This window comes from Larimichthys crocea, chromosome XXIV, assembly GCF_000972845.2.
Source record: "Larimichthys crocea isolate SSNF chromosome XXIV, L_crocea_2.0, whole genome shotgun sequence".
Taxonomy (NCBI): domain Eukaryota; kingdom Metazoa; phylum Chordata; class Actinopteri; family Sciaenidae; genus Larimichthys; species Larimichthys crocea.
In genome coordinates, this window is record NC_040034.1 from 11329025 (window position 1) to 11341402 (window position 12378).

A 12378-nucleotide genomic window follows, 5' to 3' on the forward strand; every position below is an offset into this window, starting at 1 on the left:
TTTTGTACCATTCACTCTTGTCTCACAGCTAACGGCATACCATGCTGAATCTCTTTTGTGAAGTAGTATACACAAATGGATGGAACTCAACAGCTTCCTCCATTTTGGATTTCTAGTTCCCGTTGTTCACCACAGGGTCAGCGCGGTCAATAATATTAATTTGTTCCACCAAATGTGACTTCGATGTAAAAGCTACACAAATCTACTTTCCCGCCGTGAGTCAATTTTCTAATTGCAACTTTGCAATAATTACAAGAAACGGCGGGAGATTGCCGTGAACGAGTGTCACCAAATTGACATCAAACATCTTACCTTGCATACAGCTCTCTATCCTGTGGATGAGCTGGTAGGACTTGCAGCGGTCCAGCAGAGTCCGGATGGCAGGAAGGGGGTCCAGGACGATGGTCTCAGGGTGAGCGTCAATGTAGTCCTGAAACACAGAGACACAAAAATTTCTCATAAACAATTAACTGTTAAAAAGGCACTAAGATTTATCAATAATAGAAATGATGGGAATATGCGGGTATGTTACTAGAGCATAATATAGTGTGTGAAAAGGAGGATTGCAAACCACGTGCAACTGTCTGCAACAACACATGACACGCAAATACGTACAGATTAGAAATGTTAAATAAATATATTGAAGTAGGCAAACTACAAATACAAATAGTGAGTTGAAAGGTCAACATGCCTCACTCTGTATACATGTGAGGGAGCATTAGATGTATGCCAGCGGGTCTGTGTAGGTTACATCACTACATCACTGCATGGCCGGCTGTTAGGTCAGCGTGAGGTTTGCTATTTTACATAACTGCAATCCCCATATCTTCTCTTCTCTTGTTTGCTCTCCTCTGGCTCTGTCCCCACATCACCTCCTCTCCACGCTCTCTACGCTCTCCACATTTCCATATCTGCTTCTGTGGATTTCTCTGCCAACCATTCCTTCCGAGCCATTTTTACCAACTCACAAACGCTGTCAGGTGGAGCAGGCTGCCTTGTACATTACACAGACAGGCAGCCTGCTCACATCGCAGCCCTTTAAAAAAAACAACAAAAAGAAAACACCACAGCACCACTGTCACGCACGTTTGCATGAAATTAAACACATGCGGTAATGACGGCCAATGAAACACATACAGCGGAACAAAAACGCCTATTTAGAAAAGGAATCTTATTACACATGTACGCATACTGACGCAGGCAGCATATAAACAAATGCCTTCGCCTCGGAGGACATGGAGGACCCATCTGTAGGATTTGCCGGGATCTAACGGGCAGTGCTGATCAAAGCCAGTTGAGCGGTTATGTAACTCAAACATGCTGCTGCCAAAAAAATAAATCCAAATTAATCTTGTAGGAGTTCAGAGGAATCCTATACTGATAAGGACTGTCACTTGCTGATGTCTGTGCCTCAGAAGAAAAAAAAAAATACACTTAAACACAGACAAGAGGGGAAGGTGAGAAGGAGATGAGCACCAGCTAGCAGGTGTTAGAGAGAAAAAGAGCCAGACATGTCAGTGTGGGTGCAAGAGCGTGGGTGTTGGGGCTGCACATTTTCTGTTCGCTTTGCTGGGCAGATTTGTTTCCATAGGAGAAAAAAAAAAGGTTTAAAGTCTTAGAAAATATGGTCAGCAGAGGATCTAATCTGTACTGCTAGACGTAAGCCATGCCTGTGACACCACAGGCATCAAACCTGAAGTGTAAAATATTTTTTCAGCACTAATACGAGATGGATGTGATTTACCACATCAGCTCGAGTAACATAAGCTGGCGATCACAGAGACGCCCAGTACACTACAAACTATTTGCATTAAACTACACCTTTATGGCAGCAAGTCAAAAAAAAAAGTACTCCCACATGTAATAGCCAAAGATACTAATAAAAGGATACAAAGGTCAGCCAACTAATTTACTTCCTTAAACCAGAGCCTCCTACACAGATCATATGATCATCACTACGCTCCAATAATCATGCTAGTAGTTCTAACGTTTGCACACCTCAGGTCATCGGGGTGAATCTCAGCCCACATCTTCTTTTAAATAAGAAGTATTTTAAAGAGGAGCCTATCACACAAAAGGTCATCTACGATCACATCTGTGTCATATTAGAAATGCACCAACGCTTACATCTCACCGAAAATGTAAACACATTTGACAGCTGTGTCCAGGTACAGATGGGACTGAGGCACAAAGCTGAGCTGTTGATTTTCCAGGTGGATCCAAAGTTCAACCACACTCACAAGCATCAGATGGTGAGTGAAAGATAATGTTAGACTAAAACCACTTTTTCCTCTCTGAGAAAAAGCCTGCCTGGGCGATTTGGGTACTTGGTATTCATGCTACAGGGTGCCAGCTTTTAGAGATGTAATGTACACAGCACAGAGTGGGAGGAAATCTTTGCTTAGGATCAGACACACTGGGTGCTTGGGGATTCCCTAAAAGAGTTTAGCGACATAGCTGTGAATAAAAAAGGTCTAATCAAGATTCAAAGATCAATCAAGGGAGCTCTATTAATGGTCATGATTCATGAACTGCAAGTCTTACAGGAAGTAAAGGGCCTTGAAGGAAAGTTTCCACTGTTCTCTAGAAACATGGTGCTTCAACTAACGATTATTTTCATTCTGATGAATCTTGAGATTAATTTTAACTGTTTACGACAACCAAAGTGGCTTCTTCAGATATCTTATTTGTGCTGGGTGAGGCCCTTGAGTGTAAGGGTCAGTGTAGGGTGTGCCCGAGAGAAAACCTGGCTGATGCTGGACACAAACAGGAACACTTTTTAGTTACTACACGGCTTTATTAAATTGCTGCTTGTGGATGGACACCAGTTAAACTAGTTGGCACTGGTGCATAGTTTTCTCCTGAGTGCCATTTTAACTCTTTAAGAGTTGTTGGAAAGCTTTAAATTATGATACTGAAGCACATTGAAGACACACATGATCATCTTTGTAGAAGGTGGGGGATCTATACTTTGTCCAGAGTGCTCAGAATGGCCTAGAGCACCATAGAAGTGCGCAAATGTTAATATTAGTAGTTAATATTAACTGGGTTCTGCTGTTTTAGTGATTGCTCCACACTGACATCCTGTTTGCTCCTTCTTAATGGGCAGTCAAGAGCATGTTGACAGAATTACATGGCGTTCATGATTACAGCTCCTCTGAGTCATTCACAGGGATAGTCAGACAGACAGACAGACAGACAGAGAGAGAGACAGAGAGAGAGAGAGAGCGACAGACAGACAGACAGAGAGAGAGAGAGCGACAGACAGACAGACAGACAGAGAAAGAAAAAGGGAATGGAGCTGGTGGAAAATAAATTAGTTTTCACACCATGCATGCATTGCCAGATTAATGAATACACAGACAGACACAGCAGTCTTCTGAAGTGTGTTCACATTGCCACATTTGGAGCTGTGACCTGCTGTCCGTGTGAGATTTCTCTCACTTAAGGAAGAACAAAAAAAAAAAAAACTCTTAAGGTACCTTTAGTGACAGCGTTTAAGTTTTTTATGAGTCACCACACGCCCAAATATAGCTGCTACTGTCCTTTATGTCTCTGGCGCTATGGTTACCTTTGGTCTGTCTGTCTGAATCTGTAAATATGTAAACATGAATTTCTGTTATCCATAAATGTTTATTGCCTGTAGCAGTGCTGCAGAGTTTCACACTTCATTTCAAAACTATCTGAAGAGTTAAGCCAATCTTTCATTTGATGCCTACTCAAGGCTGTGGGATGCAGATACTGTACACATACTGTTCCCAAGGTCAAGAATCATGTAAATGTTTAGAGAGAGTTGAGCACAATATTTTCAAGTTTTTCAAGAAGTGAAAATGATTCATTTAACTTGCCCCACTTTTCAAGACCTCTCTACTTCCTTAGGGGAAACAAGGGAAGACAAAGATGCATACCTGTACTCTTTGGACCAGCAGCACAGCCTGTGAATCATTCTGGTCAGCCTCCAGGATGAGGTCAGTCAGTTTGTGGATGATGACGTCCAGTGGACCCTGCTCCTCCAGAGGCTGGCTGAGGTCCAGCTAAGGAAAGAAGGATAGCCATGGGTTACGGTTATTCTTCTTAAACAATAAATGTGTAAAATAATGACAAATGATGACATATTATTTCCCCATTACAAGTGAAAGTATTCATTTGATTCATTTAAAAACAACGCTAGTTTGTTCAGGCTTCTCGTCAGAACGTGCCACTTTCCTCACAGTCTCCTTTACTAATTAACAAAGTCATATGAATTCTAGTTTTATGTGGGACCTTTGGGCGAATTGTTTCTCTTTTAACAGCTGTCACACTAAAATTATAACTATATATTACACACACAACTTATATGCATGTTGAAAAAAACTGCAAGAGGGAGGTTTATCATATGTATCAGCCTGCTTTATTATAGACCAACTTATACATGCACTAGTGCAGTGAGCTGGCAGCTCAGATACTGTAGGAGGCGGAACTGACGAGGAAGTCTAGGATATAAAGAAATTACCATATGTATGAGAACGGATCATGGCTGCATAGGCCTTATTATCCAAAGCAACTAGTGTACAAGTAACAGTGCAGCATTCACCAAAAGCTAGCATTAGAGCAGTAATTACTCCTAAAGTTTATTTTTCAGTGTCATGAATTGCTTTTTGAACATGACATATGGCATTTTTTGGTTAAAAACAGCATCAGGGCTGATTCTAAATCATCGTCTCCCTCTTTTATTTATAGCTCCTAACTTTGGTGCAGCCAGAGTTTACGTTTTATTTGTTTTGTATTACACCATTGGGATTTATTTCTGGATTTCTGCGATCTATTGTACCATGAGTTACAAACGCTCTCTCCCTCTGGCCAGACCTCCAGTCTCGCTGAACATATTCGACAGCCTCTGAGAAAAATGCCAAATTAGTATTCGTTTGAAGTTTATCGCAACCGAAACACTGACTGCACTGGCCAAGTAGTTCACAAGTAGTCAAAGCAGCTCTCCAAGTGTGATAAGGCGTATGTGGGTCAGCGCTTGGACACACACACACACACACACACACACACACACACACACACACACACACACACACACACACACACACACACACACAGAAATGTAGCAACATTACACAAGAGATGAAGGAGAGCAGTTAGGCTTTAGTTACCAGTGCTGAGTGGTATGTGGATGAATATGCGAGTTCAATTCACAAAAGGCCTCTGTTCTGGCCAAGTGTGTTCAGTTGTTGTAGTAAAGATAAAATAAAATAAAAAAATCAAAGGATGCTCAGAGTCGAAACTGCTCAATTGTTTGCAGTGCTGCTGTTGCGTAATGCAGTTGTACACTAAGTCATATAGGGATCACCTGATCATCACAGACAAAAGACAATTCAGCAACACCTGTGCAAATATGCCATAGCCGGGCAGGACCCCGCTGTTCTTTGTACTGTTCACACAGTTCTCAAACCGAGGGTGAATACATCTTAGTCACACTGGTGCGGATCAATGCAAGAACTGTAAAACTGCACCGAGTTTCAGTTAGTTTAGGGTTGGCCACAGTCGAAGCCAGTCATTTCATGGTTAATAATTGCAAGAGTTGCGATGGATAGTTGACTAATTAGCGTAGCCTTGGTCCTGGCCTGAAAAGTCAATTGCACAGAGTGGTAAATCTGTTAAATATCAGATGATTTATATACCATGTACTGTGCACTTGTGTCAGGAACAAAATGTCCAAGGTAAGACCTTGTGTTGACAGAGCTGTGTTCATTGTTCTCATCTCAGTTTGGCATGAAAATATATACTTTTCTATGAGGAAACAGCACAAACTATACTACACATAGCAGACTCCAGGCACCATACGACAAACACGCAAAGAACTTCCAGCACACCCTGTAGTCTTCAAGTCATGCTGTATTCTCTTAAGAGCTCATTATGCCACATCAACACGGCATGTCTTTCTTTGCCCATCTTAGCACTGTTGGATATTTTGCTCCTCCACACTCCATTCCTCCTGCCTGTCGAAACACGCCCGTCAGCTCAAACGTGACATACCAACTCGAGCCTCGAAAAAAACGACACAACTATGGAGGCTGAAAGAATCCAGCTGTTCCAGCATGTTTTCTACACATTCAGAACACTGTCAGTTTCTGTACGAGTGAGTGGGAGGGATGGTTAGGTGTGGATCTGGATATATAAAATGGACATAAAAATTATTAACATGGCCTCAGAATATTACAAAACCTAGAAAATCCATTATGGGTGTAAAACAGCCCCGGTTTAAAAACACTGAAGAGGTTTCGGTGACTCAGTATCTCGGCAGTCCAGCTGGTTTATCAGGAATGGTGTGGTAGACAGAGGTGTGAGCATATGGCATATGCAAAAAAACACAAACATGTTGTCATAGCCTTAATTGCACAGTGTTGGTAAGTCAACACTCATAAAATGGGCTGTCACCTGTGGGTAAACTGGGTCTTTAACAGTAGCTTCCATGACAAGCCGGTAAAAACCGAAGCGGTTGATCTAATTTTCTGTCTAGCTAGCAGTGTCAGCGTGAAGGGAATTTGTACTCCACCGAGGCATGGCTTTTAATCTCTTTCTTACACAACACAGAGGACCCATCCACAGCCTGGCCCCTCCACAAAAACAGGACTAAACATCGTGGGGGTCAACACCCACTGGCAAAGACACATCACAGAGGATGACGCTATCCTCTCCCAGTGCATAGAATGACCCCACTTTAGAGCTCATCCAAAAACCCAGCAGTAAAGTCACTGATGTCCTGCTAAATGCTAAAAGCAGAAATGTCAGCTGACGTCTTTGCGTGTCCCTCTGGGACTGATTGCTAGCAGTGGGCCACAGTGGTGATGGACAGAACAGAAAACACGCTGGATCCTGGAGGGAGAGTGAGGGTCAGGGGCAATATATTTTCAGCTTTGATGTAGCGTCACAGTAGATCCAAGTTATTCTCCTGGGAGCTCTAAGAACCATGATTTATAGCAAACAGCATGAACAGAGCTTATATGTGTAAACCAGTTCTCAACATAGTTGTGTACAAGTATGGTAAACACAAACTATATGAACAGTTATTTGAGGTTGTTATTTGTCTCTGTGCCTGGCCATGGAGCCGCTTCACCCTTTGGCTGTCTCTTTCTAGTTGCCCTCAGCTGGATCGAATCTCCCCTCATTTTCACTTTGTTGTCAGGCTAGCCCAGAGATAAACTGCGTGCAGGGTGCAGACAGACATGATGAATGATTTATTTTGTACGCTGTGAATCAGTTGATACCATGGCATAAAAGAAACATACTTGTCTGAGACAAACTGCCACAACTCACATGAATTACAAGACTAAACATGAGAAGAGATCAACATGAAATTTCTGAATCTACAGCTGAAAACCATATGGAGGGTCAAACTGGGAGCTCATTAGGCTAATTGCCATTCTCTCAGCATCCCTGGAGTCCTCATTGGTGACTATGATGTGTACTGGAAGCATAGGGGTTCAACTTGCAGCTTTTATCAATTAATACATGAATACATATTTTATTGAGTATAAAGTTAATATTAGGTTAACCATTAATACATTTAAATAAAAATAAAAAAACATTTCTCAAGACTAGGGATGGGAATTGATAAGATTTTTACGATTCCGATTTCATTATCGATTCCATTATCGATTCTCTTATCGATTCTCATTTGGGGAAAAAAGGAGAACAAACTGTTTGATCAGCATCATCTAGAGGAGGTAGTGAACTGGAGCGAGTACTAGTACAGCTGCCAGCCTCGGAGCCAGCCAGACTCTCTCTCGTCATGGTCATCTTCTAAATGTAATGCAGAAGGCATTCGTTTAATGTTAACTGTTATAGCATGTTTTACCAAGCAGCACATCGCGTTAACATGGCAGGCAGTGTGTTATTTACCTTCTGTAGTAACCGCAGAGGTGGTCATAGCCTGGCTGCTGCGAGGTTGAGATTAATCTCCAGTCTGAAGCGTGTCAAAAACACGACATTCATTTAAAAATATTGCATGTTTGTGTGCGCAAATGTTTCTGCATGTTCGTCGTGTTCCCTCCCGACGCTGTTATCCCCACTTTGCAATGATTGCAAGTCGTCTTGTTGCCATCTGTTTTGGTAAAATGCAGCCAAACTTTGGGGCGTTTGAACCGAGTGGGTGACATTGTTTACTACGGATTGCACTGCACGTGTGAAACTTGTGTAAGTTACGTGGCATAATTTGTCGTGCTGGAATCGAGCGTGCATAACTTCTTGCAGAAGTTACGCGACGTAATTTGTGCTTTCTGGAATCGATAAAGAGAATCGTTAGATAAACTGCCAAACGATCCCATGGAATTGAAACACACGGAACTGGTTCTCAACAAGAACCGGTTCTCGATTCCCATACCTGAGGTGAGTGAGGTGATTCAGATGGAAAGAGACGTCATAATACTACCAAGTCTAAATGAGAAAACTGTGGAGTTAATCTGATGAATATCTCATTGTCATCATCCCCACCCAGATTTCAAGACTCATAAAACAATAAACCTCCACACACTCCTTGAGAATTGTGTTAGAATTGTTAAGACACTTCCTTTTACTAATTTGACAGACAAATTTCCAGCCTTCTGCAGATGTATAATGTTCTGCTTCATCTTAGCTAATGATACTAAATGCTAAATTTGCAAATGATGCTTTCTTCAGATTACGGTACCAATAAATACCATTTAAGACCATCTCTTGTATGTCAGTCTCCACAAATTCAATATGTATGTGAGATACAGTAGCATGCCAGACGTTAACTTTAAATTCCTAAGCACTTATCATATAATAAAAACGGTAAATCAATAACTTTTCCTGGACAGCTGATTCAAACCGAGGCCATTTGCTGTGATAGGTTCTCTCTCTCTGAAAGCGAACATTGGCTTCCTCAAGGCTGAGGCTGGTGAGTTAATCTCATCAGCTCTGTGATACAGAGAGGCTAATGTACAGAGCCTCGAGAGTATGGCTCTCATGAGCTCAGGGATAAAGGGTCAGTATTGATGAGCTGATGCAAAAATCACTCAGAGCAAGGAGAGGGAGGATGAAAAGTAAAGACAAGGTGAATGTGATAATGGGTTACTTGGAAAAAGAGCTAGAGTGGAAAGATGCTAGAGGCTAAAGGAGCAAACAAACCATATGTTCTTTTTCAGTTCTGTCAGCCCAGATGGGTATACATGTAGATGGTTTTCCCACACTAGAAGTGGAAATATAAAATTCAGTCCCTAGGGATGCCAAATTTAGCAAAGATCTGTTCACACAGGTTGACGTCATAACCACTGCTAGCCCTCTGGCGGTTCCAACCTCTTGTCACAAAAAGAATATATAGCTAGGTGGAATAACAATAAGAAATAGGTCTTTTTTTTACTAGTGGATTATGAGGCTGCAACTGACGATTCTTTTTAATCGTCTGATTATTTTAAGTATCACATAAGACAAAAAGAAAGCAGCAAATTCTCACACTGGAGCTGAACCATGAATAGATTGATCGACCATCAAATAGTTGCAGATTAATTTTCTGGATATCAACCAATTGTTTCAGCTCTAACATACACGCTATGATTCTGCTAAGCCTAGGATTCATTTATTTGGATTTCCAAGGTTGAGCTGTTATCATCAGGATCATCTAGTCTTGCCAGACGACGGGGACAAGGCTAGGTGATTAATAAATTGGCTGCAATAGATAAGTCTACGGCTATGTCCTACTCCAGCCTTCTAGAGAAGGTTAAATAGACTCGATATCCACATGACAACAATGCTCCCACACACCCGCATGGCTTAAAAAACATAAGAGACTAACAAATAAACAACACTCAAGGCGAACACTTCATATTAAGTGAAAAATGATTGTCCTTTTGAAGCGTGTCAGGTTTCATGGTTAGATGTTTTCTGTGTCGTTTATCACTTCCTCATTCTTCTCTTTATCTCCGTCTCTACATAGAATAATAATGCTTCAAATACATTAGAAACGGCATGACTGATAACCGTCTAGAGTGGCTTTCACGCGATAAGAAAGTTGCTCGAGTACAGAGGGTTGTGCTTGCAGAGACAAAGTGCGGCGCTTCAATGAAAATATATTCTTCTTCACCAAAAACAAATCAGAATTTCTATGTAGCGACTTCATGTGATTCACTGCTGCTGTGTAGACTTAAGTTTGTATAGTATGTGCCCATTGACAAAGCTGGGAGTTGCCCCATTTGACTACTGACATTTCGCTATGGTTTACTTTTCCTGATGAGATTGTGGTAGGTCTTTAATGTTGTGCTATAATGTTGAGCCAGGTTTCATTTCCTTAACTCTCTGCTCTCTACCTCTTCTGCTTGCATAGGTAGATGTATCTCGTATATGTATGAGCATTGCCAAGATAGAGCTTCACCTAGTTGGGCGTCCCCGCTCTGTCCATAGGAAAACAATGGCATGGCCAGCACAGAGCGGTTTTACCGCTGATGATGTGGAGCTGCCTTCAGGGTTGCTGGGCTCAGAATTCACTAGTGCAATAGGAGAAGACAGCTTCGTACACAGACAGTATAATAAGGCCAGAGCATTACAATGGCTACCATTATCTGCACTTGTGATGCGGCCATGACAGTACAGGCACTGACTGGCATTGGGTGCATCTCAGGCAGCCGGTGTGAATTTAAAAAGGACCTCTGGGTATCTGGGTAAACTGAGCTTTCTCAATTGGCAGCGACAGCCCAGCTAAAAATAAAGAGGGTTTATGCAGATTTGCAGGAAGAGAATAACTCAGAGGACAACAGGTAGTTCTGGAAAAAGAGAAATGGGGAAGTCCAGAGGGCTGTTCGTGTCCCTGGGTACCTAGGGTCTGTGAGGATCTGCTGTCTCCCAGGAGGGGCTGAAAACACAGTGGGAAACAAAGCCCTGCTTACTTTGGGACTATTCCCAGGACAAGGCTCCTTCTGGGTGTGCTCATATCGTCAGCACAGTGAGAGGGAAAAAAATAACCTCAAAGCAAAGGGGGGGGAAAAAAGGAACCCCCCAAGAAGACAAGAGACAGCATTAAAAAAACAGCAAAAAGCAGAAAAGGCTGGACGATTTCCTCCTAAACTGCAGAAAGCACTTTAACTGACAAGCTCTTTTCGGCACTGAGCTCCCAGGACTTAGTAACAATTGTGACTATGCTGCTGCGTTTACTTACTAAATGCTGTGTACTGTGCAATATCCATTAATGACAACAGCATTTACTTCCCTGGGGCATCCATTTAAATGAACATACTGTAACAGAGCACCTGTCCTTTACTTCAGTGGAAATACACTATTATTTCTCAAAGTGACTGTAATTAGTGATCTGTAAAGAGCTGCTCCGACTTATTTATATTATAGCAAATATTTCTCTTCATGTAGTCGACATGTCAGAAACTGTGACAACCTTATTTACCACCAAGCTTTTGAGTGTTTTCAACCCGATTAGGTTCCTCTTATGTAAGACACGGTTTTTCGAGTTGAGACCAGGTGTTGAAATATCTTACACGGATGAGTTGCATCACAGCTTAACATTGAACATAGCCTGATCTGGTAGACTGCAGCTGATGAATGCTTAAAGACTGAAGATAGCAAAACAAAAATAGCAATAGCAAAACGCTGTGAAGCAACTAGGTATGTAGGAGGTAACAAACTCACAACAGAATTCTGAAAAACTGACATGTAGGAAGTGGTCGGTGCAACTCAAGTCACACATTTATGATTTCCCAAATAAAACAACGAATAACTCTGAATAAATTTTGCCTCGTTACAAGAACAAGAACAGCATTCACTTACCTGAACAACTTCTATTCCTCTTTTCCTGAAAAAGAAGACAAAAATAATGTCATTAATTTGACCAAAAATATCACTTCTAAATATGTAATGTATCAAAAGGACCTAAAAGCTAAAAGAGGAAAGATGTTATGTAAATGTATATCAGGTACTGTAGGTGAGGATGTCTGTGCTCTGTTTACAGCATTCAAAAACAGAAAAAAACAAATGAACCCAGAGAGGAGAAAGAAGAAAGAACACAAAGCTGACGCAACAAATATATTTGACTTACATAGTAAAATAGTGACATCTTATTTATTTTCATGTTATGAAATATAAGCTATGTAAAACATGTATTTGCATCAGCTGCCCTCACTAGCAAGTTTTAATGTCAAAACTGTTCTTGCCCACAACATTTAAACAAAAACTCTCAGAGAACATTTACAGATATGAGCTACTGACACAGGACTACCTGTGCCTGGATGTAAACAAACAAACAAACAAACAAACAAACAATGAACCTGAATTATTCAGTACATTTTCTGATAGCAAAAGTAGGGACACTGTGACTGTCAATACCAAAATACCTTCCCAGAGCTGGAGAATATTGTACTTTTCAGAAATGGC

At 41.4% G+C, this 12378-nt stretch overlaps 1 protein-coding gene across 2 annotated transcripts in view; it reads right to left on the reverse strand.

Moving 5' to 3' along the window:
* The window catches only part of itpk1b (inositol-tetrakisphosphate 1-kinase b), a 29110-nt gene that overhangs the window by 12893 nt on the left and 3839 nt on the right, over positions 1 to 12378 (reverse strand). For both annotated transcript variants that reach the window (XM_019277126.2, XM_019277125.2), the window contains exons 3-5: positions 11776 to 11800; positions 3909 to 4034; positions 313 to 430 (exon numbers count right to left, since the gene is read on the reverse strand). In XM_019277126.2, coding sequence (XP_019132671.1) covers positions 313 to 430; positions 3909 to 4034; positions 11776 to 11800 — 269 coding nt within the window. The remainder of the gene's footprint in view (positions 1 to 312; positions 431 to 3908; positions 4035 to 11775; positions 11801 to 12378) is intronic.